We start from the raw sequence: 12,242 nt of genomic DNA on the forward strand, positions 1-12,242 counted from the left end.
AGACTTCCCCTTTTTTTAATTTTTTTTTTTATTTTTTAAAGATTTTATTTATTTGAGAGAGAGACACAGTGAGAGAGGGAACACAAGCAGGGGGAGTGGGAGAGGGAGAAGCAGGCTTCCCGCGGAGCAGGGAGCCCGATGCAGGGCTCGATCTTAGGACCCCGGGATCATGACCTGAGCTGAAGGCAGACGCTTAATGACTGAGCCACCCAGGCACCACGTGACTTCCCTTTTTTTAACTTCTCGACAAAGACATTACAAATCCAGTAGAAAGTGTCCATGAACCTCTTCCTGATTCCATTCTCTATATACAGAGCTACATGGAATTGGCATATTCATTTAAACTGCTATAAGGTATTCTATTGTATGAATAGACAACTTTTATTTTAATTCAAATTTATTTATATTTACTATATTTATATGTCATATATAAATATAAAATATAAAAACTTATATAAATATATTTAAACCTGTATATTATTTTAATAAACATATTTGATAATTTATTTTTATATATAATTTGTACCTTCTATTTGTATATTTAATAATATAACAGCTAAATAAATGTTTGCACATTTTATATTTATACTATTATTATCTCCTCACAATTATAAACATGCAATGAAGTTTTTCCTGTGCATATCTTGGTTACATGTCTATTTTTTTTTTTTTTTAAGATTTTATTTATTTGGAGAGAGAGAGAGTGTGCGGGGACTGGGGGGGAAGGGCCAAGGGAGAGGGAGAGAGAGAATCCTCAAGTAGATTCCCCACTAAATGTGGAGCACGAGATGCAGGGCTGGATCCCAGGACTCTTAAGATCATGACCTGAGATGAAACCAAGAGTCGGATGCCTGACTGACTGAGCCATCCAGGCGCCCCTGCATGTCTGTTTCTTTAAGGCATGTGCTGGAGCTGGAATGTTATTATAGGGGTTGAAGATCTTCAGTTTTAGTAGATACTATCAAATTGCTCACCAATACTCATACTCCCACGAGCATGCATAAGCATTCCTGCTAAAACTTAATATTGTGGGGCACCTGGGTGGCTCAGTCGGTTAAGCGTCTGCCTTCAGCTCAGGTCATGATCCCAGGGTCCTGGGTTTGAGCCCCGCGTCGGGCTACCTGCTCAGTGGGGAGCCTGCTTCTCCCTCTCCCTCTGCTGCTTCCCCTGCTTGTGCTCTCTCTCTGTCAAATAAATAAATAAAAATCTTTAAAAGAAAAAAAACAACAACAAAAAATAATATGAGTTTTTTTTTCCTTTGGTCAGTTTGATGGGTGTGAATGGTATCTCTTTGTGGTTTTATTTTGAATTTCCTTGATTACCACGGAGATTGAACCTCTTTTACATGTTTTTATTTGGTTCTTTGATTTCCTATTTTGTAAGTTGTCTCTTCATATATTTTTGTCCATTTTTTTTATTTGGCTATTTGTCTTTTTCTCTCTAATCTGTGGGGTTTCTTCATATATGCTGGACACTAACTGCTTTTTAATTCTGTGCATTGCAGACGTTTTCTTCCAGCCTTTGGCTCATCTTTTCACTTTTTGATGGTGCCTGTCCTCGTACGGGAGTTCACAACTTAAAACAGCCTTGTTTGTTCATCTTCGTGTGCCGTTTGTGTCGTGTCTAAAATTCTTCCTTATGCTGACGTAAAAATTTTACACACATACACTCTCCACATTTGGTTGATTCTGATACGCTTGTTATTTCACATTTAAACTTGAAAATCAAGATGTAATTTACAAGGTTAATTGGCAGCACTTTTTCTTCTTTCTTAGTGGTATGTTAAAGCATACAGTTGATGGCATTTTAGATTTAATGAAAAATAGTATATTTACATGATTTTTAAACAAAATTTTGATTATATTATGTGTGTTATTTGTTAACTTGCTTTTTCCACCCAATATATGGTAAATATCTGGACAAGTCAATATTATCTATCATGTTATTTTCAGTGACTGTTATACCCATTATAGAAATGACATAATTTATTGTACTAATCCTCCATTTGGGGGCATTTAGGTTGTTTCCAGTGTTTGTGTAACATGCTGTAACATACTGTGACAGATGTACTTACAGCTAAATCTTTGACACATGATTATTTCCGCACTATGCATCCTAGAAGCAGAGCTGCTGAGTTACAGGATATTCACAGGATATAGGAAAGGTTTTTGACCAAGCTGCCAAATTGCCCTTTTGAAAGAGTATACCCATTTTTGCTCCCACCAACTATTTTTTAAAAAGTGACTATTTCTCTGCATTGCCAAATTTATCTGCAAGATCTCTTATCAGCAAAAATGTTAAACTTTTTTTTTTTTTTAAATGTACACCATCTTCAGGAATTGTCTTACCTCTCTGTGAAAGCATACATTTTTTTTTTATTTTTATTTTTTATTTTTAAAGATTTTATTTATTTATTTGAGAGAGAGAGAATGAGAGAGAGAGCACGAGAGGGGGGAGGGTCAGAGGGAGAAGCAGACTCCCTGCCGAGCAGGGAGCCCGATGCGGGACTCGATCCCGGGACTCCAGGATCATGACCTGAGCCGAAGGCAGTCGCTTAACCAACTGAGCCACCCAGGCGCCCGAAAGCATACATTTTAATATTGTCATCCTTCACGGAGGAGCTTTGGAGACTTTTCCAATGCAAAGAAATTGGATGGTTGAAGGAGAAGAAAAACAGACTTAATTCAGAAGCCTTGATTGCTGCCGAACAGTGCCATTCTCTGCTTAAAGGGTATAAAGTGCTGGTTGTTGATAGTTCTTAAGAAGGGGTTAGTGTGCTTAGATTGAAAGGAAAGCTCAGTATCTGAAGAAAGTTTCTTGGGGGAAGACCGAGTTAACACATTTCCTACCCAGTTTACAAAGGATCTACTGAAGCCATGAAAATAGTGAGCAGGAGATTTGTTCCCTTGCACCTAGATTTCTGGCTCATAAAAGTCTAAAAATGTCCCTAACAGAGGAAATAAATCTTATGGTTCACCCAGGAAGTGGCCAAAGCTTGGGGAGTAGGATTTGGTTCAGAGTCAGTTATTAGACAAGCATAAAATAAGAAACTGTGAATTCCATGGGGTTTTGGCCTGTGGGGAGTTCAACTTCCACATAGGCAGTTTTAAGAATACTTTTCAGTGTCTTTTTTTGAAGTTGAGTTTTTGTCTAAGTAGCCAGCAAGGCATCTTTTCTTTGATGCGTGTAAAGGTTCCGTCCTGACTTTGTTTTCTAACAGAGTGTATTTTGAATTTTATTTATTTATTTTTTAATTTATTTGACAGAGAGAGACAGCAAGAGAGGGAACACAGGCAGGGGGAGTGGGAGAGGGAGAAGCAGGCTTCCCGCCGAGCAGGGAGCCCGATGCGGGGCTCGATCCCAGGACCCTGAGATCATGACCTGAGCCGAAGGCAGACACTTAATGACTGAGCCACCCAGGTGCCCCTCTAACAGAGTGTATTTTGAATGAGAATCAATTTTGCTAATGCCCGGTGCCTGTATTAGTAAAAATGTGCAAACTAGTAAATAGTAAAAGTTAATAATGCTCTTACTAAGATCGAATTTTTGAGCACATTGATAGGTAAATCTGTGAGGGCCTTTTATTTTATTTTATTTTTTTTTAAAGATTTATTAATTCGACATAACAATAAAAAAATTAAAAAAAAAAAAAGATTTATTAATTTGACAGCACAAGCCCGGGGAGCAGCAGGCAGAGGGAGAGGGAGAAGCATGCTTCCCGCTGAGCAGGGAGCCTGATGTGGGACTCGATCCCAGGACCCTGGGATCATGACCTGAGCTGCAGGCAGATGCCTAATTGACTGAGCCACCCAGGCGCCCCTGAGAGGGCCTTTTATTTTATTATTATTATTTTTTTAAAAGATTTTATTTATTGGTCAGAGGCAGAGAGCATGAGGAGGGGGAGAGGCAGAGGGAGAGGGAGAAGCAGGCTCCCCACTGAGCAAGGAGCGCAACGCAAGGTTCGATCCCAGGACCCCTGGATCATGACCTGAGCCGAAGGCGGACGCTTAACTGCCTGAGCCACCCAGGCACCCCTGAGAGGGCCTTTTAAAGAGAACATCTCTGATACTAACCTGAACTCCTTGCCTGCCTTTCAGCACTTCCCAACTTAATCCTACTCTTGGTGAAAATGTGATCCTGTCTAAACATAGGAAAATCTGACCAGGTGGCATGTTGACCAGGGTTGGTTGAGTGGCAGAATGAGAATTTCCTGAAGACCTTTTAGGAAGCCTTTCGTAAGAAATGTAGTTTAGGGGACCAGACAGTTTCCTTTCAGACTGTGCAGGAGAGAAATGACTGGGTGTCATCCTTACAATGGGATTTTTTACCCTTTTAATGATGGCGATGGGGGTGGGGGGCGGGTTAGGGCATGGGCATGGAAGATACAGAACTGAATAAAAAGCATAGGAGCAAAGGTAATTTAAGTTAAAAAAAATTGCCTACGATTAATTGAAATTGGAGACTACTTTTTAAGTGCCTTGGAATACAAAGACCCTGTGTAGTCCATGGTCGAACTGAATGTTACTCGTTGAAGGCCAAGGAGCAATGTGTTGGGAAGGGACCTGAATCAAGCTTGATGCTTTGAACACTGTTTCTGAGAGCATCAAAGAAAGCTATTCAGTGGGAGAGGATATGACCATGTGACCAGGATGCAGTATTGAGACCCATGGGTAGTGTGATTGAAAAGCCTTTTTATCTCAGTGTGAAGAAGATGCTTATAAGGGACAGAAACCTAACCCCTGACAGGGATGTGCTGATGAAAGGTCGCTGCTAGTATCACTTTCTTGGCATGGGGAGACCAAACCAAGACAGTCGGAAGGCTTAATCTATGTGGGTCAGCAGCTACTGAGGAGGCAGGAGAATTGGGAGGCTCTTTTGATTGTCGCTAGAATTGACCGACTGTGTTGCAGTGAATGAAGGGAAGAGGTTTGTGTGAATTCTGAGGAGCCGTGCAGGTAAGGGAGGAGTCGAGAGTTCTCTAAGAAAAGCAGTTAGGCCAGGTCATGGATCAGGGAGGACCCACATGGACATTTAATCTGAGCAGGAGGCCAATTGTAAAAGGAAAAAAATGTAGATATCAAAAAAGGTAATGCAAGAAAGGTCTTGTTCCTCTGGTAACTATTTTTCCAGTTAAGCCAATTGAGAAGGTTCACAGAAGGACATGGAGATTTGCTGGACAATAACAGCCCCTGAAAGAGAGACTTTCATTTCTAGGATCAGCTGGGATCAAAGATGGGATGGACAGATCTTATCCGGGCTTGGAAAGAGCTGCTGTAACTTTTGAATATAAGTGAAGAGGACTTCACACCGATTTTCTTTCTGCCAGCGTGTGGGAATACCACTGTGTCAATTAAAGACATTGACTTCATGGAATTTTAAGTATTATCCCGTCTTCAAATTAAAATATCAGCCAAAGCATAACAAAACCAAAGTTTTCTCTTCACCTGAAATGAATTATAAAAGCAGAGACTACTTATAAGATGAAAGTTGTAACAAAAGAATTTTTGGAATAAAGAAAAATGTGTGTTTGGCACCTTTTATCTGCAATTGCTACAACAAATATTTTGTCTTTTTTAAAAGGTGTGGCCTTATCCACATATTATGGACAGGTTTCCAAATAGTGACTACAAAATGAGCTGACTCGTTTTATTGGTGCTTTTGTGCCAGAAATGGCCAAGGAAGGGAAGGAGCTAGCTAACTTCTCAGGGAATGCTAAGGAGTTCTCAGCCACTTAAGCCTTCCTGGGAGCAAATGTTATGAAAGTGGTTTGTTGCCATTTCCTTGAGCAGCTTCCATATTTCAGTACTTAACCCGTAAGCCAAGTATCTTTCTCAAGACTATCTCATTTCCAAATTCAGATGAATAAAGAGGGTATCAGATATGCTGCTTTATTCCCAGGCAGACGGGAGGAGTTTGAGGATCTGGTGTGAAGCCATGATATGTTAGCCTAGCTTTTTTGCTGAGAGGTCCTCACATGAAAGGTTCTCCACAGATGAAATACCAGCCTCTCGAGCTGGTAATATTTGTTACTATTTTGTCTTTGATTCAGAAGGACATCTAGAGGGTGAAAGTCTTTAACTTTTCACCCAGGGTGCATTTTCATCTGGTCACTTTTGGCAGAATATGCTGCCCTTTTAATAAAAAACAGTGAAGTGTTAAGGATCTTCTTTTTGCAGTGGGAGGAATTAGGGCACCTGGGTCAAGTCACCCATATCCGCTTTAACCAGAACCTTGAGCAAGAATACCCAGGAGAGAAGATGTTCTCGAGCACATGTTAACGGTTTAGGTAGCACTCTGGCCCTCCAGCCAGTAGTCGATCCCTTTTGAGAGGTGGGACTGTGGAACCACTGGACCTCACTGTTCCCAGGGCTAACCCTCCCAGTGGTGTGAAATGTGCAGCCTCTTCTGGTAGATCACGTCGGAGCAGAGAGTTATGATTAAAATGGAGCCTAGAGATGAACACAGTGGACCCATTGTAATTACTCCCCAGTTGTCTTGATTCTACAGGGCCCCCTCCCTGGACTCCAGTGCTGTTCACTTTGAGATGGGGATTGGGAAGGCACCTGGCACCTTGTTTTCTGGGTAGTAGGTTCCCTATAAATTCCAGTCGACCTTCCTTTTCCACATTTCTTCCTTTCAGCATGTTCTGGTAAAACTCACTAGCTGGAGAGTCAGAGCTGAGTTAGAATGACACATAAAAGTTACTTAGCCTCTCTGATCCTCAGTTTCACCCACGGTGATGGCATATACCACCTTAAAGGATGGAGGCAAGGACTGCTTTAGTAGAACACGAGCCCGTAGCTCATTATAGATGCTCAGAGGGTGATGGTGCCCTCCTTCCTTTTCTTGCCTTAAAAGCCTCATGTATATCTGTATCTGAACCAGCCTCTGAGGTGTTGATCAGTGCAGGCTGCTGATCAGATATTTTGGTTTAAATGAGAAACAGTATTGAATAAAGCTAATGTCCATTGGAATAGCCACACCATGCTTAGTAATAGAAGTTAGGACATTTATTTCAGTATTCAGTCTGCTCTGCTCTTACATACATGTTCCTAAAAATGACCACGCAGTGCAAAAAAAAAAAAAAACAAAACCACAAAAAACTATGCAATAAAAGCTACAGGGCTTACAGGAAAAGAATGGGTTAGGGGTATAACATCCAAAAAGGTGTCAGTGACAGGGGTGCCTGGGTGGCTCAATTGATTAAGCATCTGCGTTCAGCTCAGGTCATGACCTCAGGGTCCTCAGATCGAGCCCTGTGTCAGCGGGGAGTTTCCTTCTCCCTCTCCTTCTGTGATCTCTCTCACTCTCTCTCAAATAAATAAAATCTTTTAAAAAATGTGTCAGTGACACAAATGAAAAATAGGAACCTAATAATGATGGTAGCACAGTTTTACACATGTTAAATGGTTGAGATACATAACATTACAATAAGTGTGTTTCCATGAAAAGACCTGAAGTGTGGTTGTGGAAGCGGGTGTCTGAAGAGTTTGAGCTTGTGAGTGTTGTCGCAAAGTGGTGCAAGAAGGGCTATCTGAAATCAAACGGGAGTGGTAACGCCAGATGTGGGTGAGGATGGTGTACAGGATGTAATAAACTGAGGCAGCTGGTAGAAGCACATGGGCTTTGTGTATTCCTACATGACTGGGTCAGCTAGGGGAAGTCATCTTTATGCATTTTCGTGTTTCTAAAAGGAAAAGTCATGCATAAGCAAACACAAAATTCACATTATGCTCACATTGTTCCCTCATGTATCAATCACGTTGGGATAGATTTATGTTTTCAAAACAAGCATTTCAGCAGAACTGACTGTACTAACTTCCTGGAAAAGCTCACCTTCCCCTAGGCAGTATCCACAAGTAGAAGTGAATGAAATCAATGTAAAACATAAAGGCTAATGGGACCATTAACATCCTTTATAAAGTGGTGATCATTTTATAAATATAAAAATTTGCATCCTTTCTATATGGACTACTGTGTTCTGAATAAGTGGAGTTATTGTCAGGCTGCGTTGAGTATGGGAATAATAGGAGTATGGGAGTGGGTGGTCCTTGGCTGTATAAGCAGATACCAAAATATCTGCTTGTAGATTGTTTCTTTGGATCGTCTGCTACCTTGTTGTTCTTCCATTAGCACAGAATGGCCACTCTCGGCACCCCTATCTCATATTAACTTACACACAGACTCATGAGAAGAGAAGTCAATAAATAGCATGAGGAGAGTAGTCAATAAATAACAGTATGCTGTGTTTCTTGATTCACCCAGATCTCTTTTAAAGATCCTCTGTAAATGAATCTTATATTTTAAAAAGAAATGTGATCATGAATATATTTGATGCTGGGAGAATAGGGATATCCTATAATTTGTGACTTTAAAAGGTAGTGTAGGCTACAAAGGCTGGAGGGTCCCTAGATTAACTTTGGGTGAGGTCTGTGAAGCCCAGAAATTGCATACAAATTTTTGTTGGTAAGTACACTTGGGAAGGAAAGTGTCCTTGGCTTTCATCAGATTCCTAAAGGGATCTTTGATCCTGAAATGGCCATGAAACACTGATTTAGAAAAGTCCATAGAATGTAGATTCATATGGGTCATTTAGGAGAAGCTAGAGTGATCCATGGCATATTCTAGTACGTTGACGTCATAAAGGGGAGCTTTTGTTCTCAAGAAGTACTCCTGGGTGCCGCTGTCAATGATAGCGTGGAGCTGCTTTGCCCACTGGGCTGGTCTCATATGTCATCTTTGTCCTCTTAAAGTTGCCACATCAGTAGCAAAGGACTCCTCAAACAAGGGCTTACGCCTTTCAACCGTGTAGCTCATGCTTCCCTTGACTTTATTTTTCAGATGGGAACAGCGAGAGCTGCCGAACGGGCGTGTCTATTATGTTGATCATAATACCAAGACCACCACCTGGGAGCGGCCTCTTCCTCCAGGGTAAGGCTTGGGCTGGCAAGCCCCGAGACTCTAGAACTGGCACCAAGAGTCACCCACTGGCTTGTCTACCAACACTGCCGTAGCCATCTCTTTAGTTCCCCCTACTCCCTGCTCCTTTCCCTCTCTTTTCCCCCCTTCCATTGTCTTCTCCTTCTACATTCTTTCTTCTCTTTATTTTCCCTTCTCCCCACATTCACTGTATTGGCTATGACTGATGGCCATGGGCTTTTTGGTAAGTGATACTCAGAACTACCTTGGCTGTTGGGTCTCGGAGGAAAGAGAGCTAGGAATCCTGCCTCTTGGGCCATTGGTATCTTGATGCCCTCAGTTATTTCACCTACAGAGGTACTCTATCAGGGCCAGGTTCTCATTCTCTTTCTGCAGAGGTAGCAAAGTACAAGGACGTTTTTCCCTGGTCACTTGATTGCTTTGCCTATTCACTTAATTCTCCTCTCATTTCTTAGGACATCCTAGGATTTTTAGAGCATCTCTGGGGAAAAAAGGGCACGAGGAAGCCAAGATAGAAAGGGTGCTGATGCATTTCACAGCATCCTATGCCCAATTGGCCCCTGAAGGGTGCTTCTTGTTCAGCTGGGCTTTGTGAGAACGAAGCTAAGTTCTCTAAAACCAGAGGATGAGTGAGGCTTCCAAGTGAGGGAAGACTGTCCAAGTTCAAGGAGAAGGGGTTTGGTTCCCTGCTTGCCAGGGACAGAAAGTTCTTTCCACATGTGCCTTTTGGTCCTGAGAGCTTTCAAAAGAGAATGTATTCTGCTCTCAGGAGAGAATCACCTCCCAGTAAAGCAGTCATGAAGGGCTCCTGCAGAACATACGGACACCTCCCCACCCAGTTTGTAGAGGGAGAGGATGTCAGAGGTGGGGAGTATCAGGAAAACCCTTGTACTCTGGTTCAGCAGTCAGGTATGTGCCAGGCAAATACCACCTCACCTTCTGGTCCTACAGATTTCCACGGATGGGCTGTTTTTAGTTTCAGTTTTCCGGGAGAATGCTGTGTTTTCCTTTTTTTCCTTACCCTTCTGGAAATGAAATGATAATCTGTCATCATTAGTCCTCATTCTGTTTCCTACTTTAAGTCCAGAATATTTATTTCCATATTTAACCAAAGTAAAATATTGACTTCTTAGAAAAAAGTCAAACTTTTTACTTTGGAAATTATGGAAATTTTCATATTATGATGGATCATTTCAAATACGCACTAAGTAGAGAGAATCCCTACGTACTCAACACTTGGCTTCAATAATTATCCAATTCATGGCCAGTCTTGTTTCATCGATACCAGAGGTTGGCAGACTATGAGCCTGTGGACGAAATCCGACCTCTTCCTGTCTTTATAAAGTTTTATTGGAACACAGACATACTCATTTGTTTATACTTATTGTCTATGGTTGTTTTCATGCTCAGCGCAGAGTTGAGTAATTGCGACATAGACTGTATATAGGCTGCCAAGCCTAAAACATTTACTTTGTAGCCCTTTATAGAAAAGAATTTGCCGACTCCTGATGTTTAATCCTCCCCCGGCCCTCTCCCCCTTTCTTAGATCATTTTGAGGCAAATCCCAGGCATCATATAATTTTATCCATATTTTGGTATATATTTCTGAAAAATGCTCTCTTATTAAAAGCAAAACCACTGTATTGTTAACAGTATTTCCTTGCTGTCATCGAGTACCTAGTCAGTAGTCAAATTTCTCCAGTGTCTTGCAAATTAATCATTGATTTTTAACAGGATGCATTTTACACTTGTACTTTTTGTGTTGACAGCCCCATATATTTAAAAGCAGCATTACCTCTGAAACCAGCAATATGTTATATGTTAATTAACTGAATTAAAATAATAAAAACAAATAGAAGCAGCCTTAACTCTAGAAGTGTTCTGGTTGCTCCCTCTTACCCACTCTGGTCTATAAGTTATGTAGGCCTTGATCTCGTGAACATTTGGATGGAATCTAAATGAAGATATTTAATGGTGTCTTCTAAGAATGGCCGAGGATTGATTCTTCTTTAAGTATTGAGGTGGGACACTAGATCCAGCTTTCTTACTTTCAGGACAGTTTTAATGTCTTATTGGGAGATGGCTCAGCCTATTAGTTCTTTTTTTTTTTAAAAGATTTTATTTATTTATTTGACAGAGAGAGAGAAGAGAGCACAAGCAGGGGGAGCGGCAGGCAGAGGGAGAGGGAGAAGCAGGCTCGCCGCAGAGCAGGGAGCCCGGTGCGGGGCTCGATTCCAGGACCCTGGGATCATGATCTGAGCCGAAGGCAGACGCCTGACCGACTGAGCCACCCAGGCCTAGTCTGTTAGTTCTTACTGAGTTTTGGTCGCAGACCTCTGAGCCCCTGGCAGGTACTTCTGCTCTGTAACAGGGAGCCTAGAGAGAACAGAGTGCTTCAGCTCTCATCGCTAACTAGTAGGAGAAGTCCCACCCCAGGGGAGTATTACCATGCACACATCACACGTGAAACTACAGATGGAGCTATTATCTCAGCAGACCTAGTCACCCAGGAGTGAGTGAGATTGAGCCAAAGGATTCACTGCATCATGGCCAACCCCCTTCTGTTAGAGCCAGGGAATGCTTGTATGAGAAATGGTCTTTTTTTTTTTTTTTAAAGATTGTATTTATTTATTTGAGAGAGAGAAAGTGTGCGTGAGCGCACGAGCAGGGGGAGGGGCAGAGGGAGAGGGAGAAGCAGACTCCCCACTGAGCAGGGAGCCCAACGATGATGTGGGGCTCAGTCCCAGGATCCTCAGACCATGACCTGAGCCGAAGGCAGATGCTTAATCGACTGAGCCACCCAGGTACCCCGAAATGGTCATTTTTTATCTAGGAACAAAAAGTATTGGCCCTGGTAACCAAAGATGAACGTAGTAATTTGCTTTTAGGTGGTGCTCAGACCAGAGGTGAGCAGGGAGAGGGCTCTCCATAGAGCACAGAGGGAGGTGGCTCAAACTCGGTCTTGCAGGAAATGCTGGAGGTGGACTTAAATGACAAGAGGAAGTTGATCCAGGTTTGGGGAACAGTGTGAATGTAAAAGATGTCTGTAGGGAATGATTCATGGAGCAGTTTTGCTGGGGTAGAAGGTTTATGTGAAACAAAGATGCTCAGAGTGTGTCTAGCAAGGCACCTGGGTGCGGCGGACATGCCTGCTGGAAGTGGAGAGAGTAAAAGGGCTCACTGGGCCTCCAGCCATTGCTCTGTTTTTATAGGTTGTCAATCTTTGTAAGATTCACCCGGAATCAAGGGTAGGCTTACGCTGCTTAGAAATTTGAAATTCACCAGTGCAGAGGACTTTCAGT

General features: G+C 42.0%; 1 protein-coding gene across 2 annotated transcripts in view; it reads left to right on the plus strand.

Annotated features, from left to right (window-relative positions):
• Nucleotides 1–12,242, plus strand: part of WWP2 (WW domain containing E3 ubiquitin protein ligase 2) — a 141,097-nt gene that overhangs the window by 102,270 nt on the left and 26,585 nt on the right. For both annotated transcript variants that reach the window (XM_032424243.1, XM_032424244.1), the window contains exon 9: nt 8,842–8,931. In XM_032424243.1, coding sequence (XP_032280134.1) covers nt 8,842–8,931 — 90 coding nt within the window. The remainder of the gene's footprint in view (nt 1–8,841; nt 8,932–12,242) is intronic.

The sequence above is a fragment of the Phoca vitulina genome, unplaced genomic scaffold (genome assembly GCF_004348235.1).
Source record: "Phoca vitulina isolate PV1807 unplaced genomic scaffold, GSC_HSeal_1.0 scaffold30, whole genome shotgun sequence".
Lineage (NCBI taxonomy): Eukaryota > Metazoa > Chordata > Mammalia > Carnivora > Phocidae > Phoca > Phoca vitulina.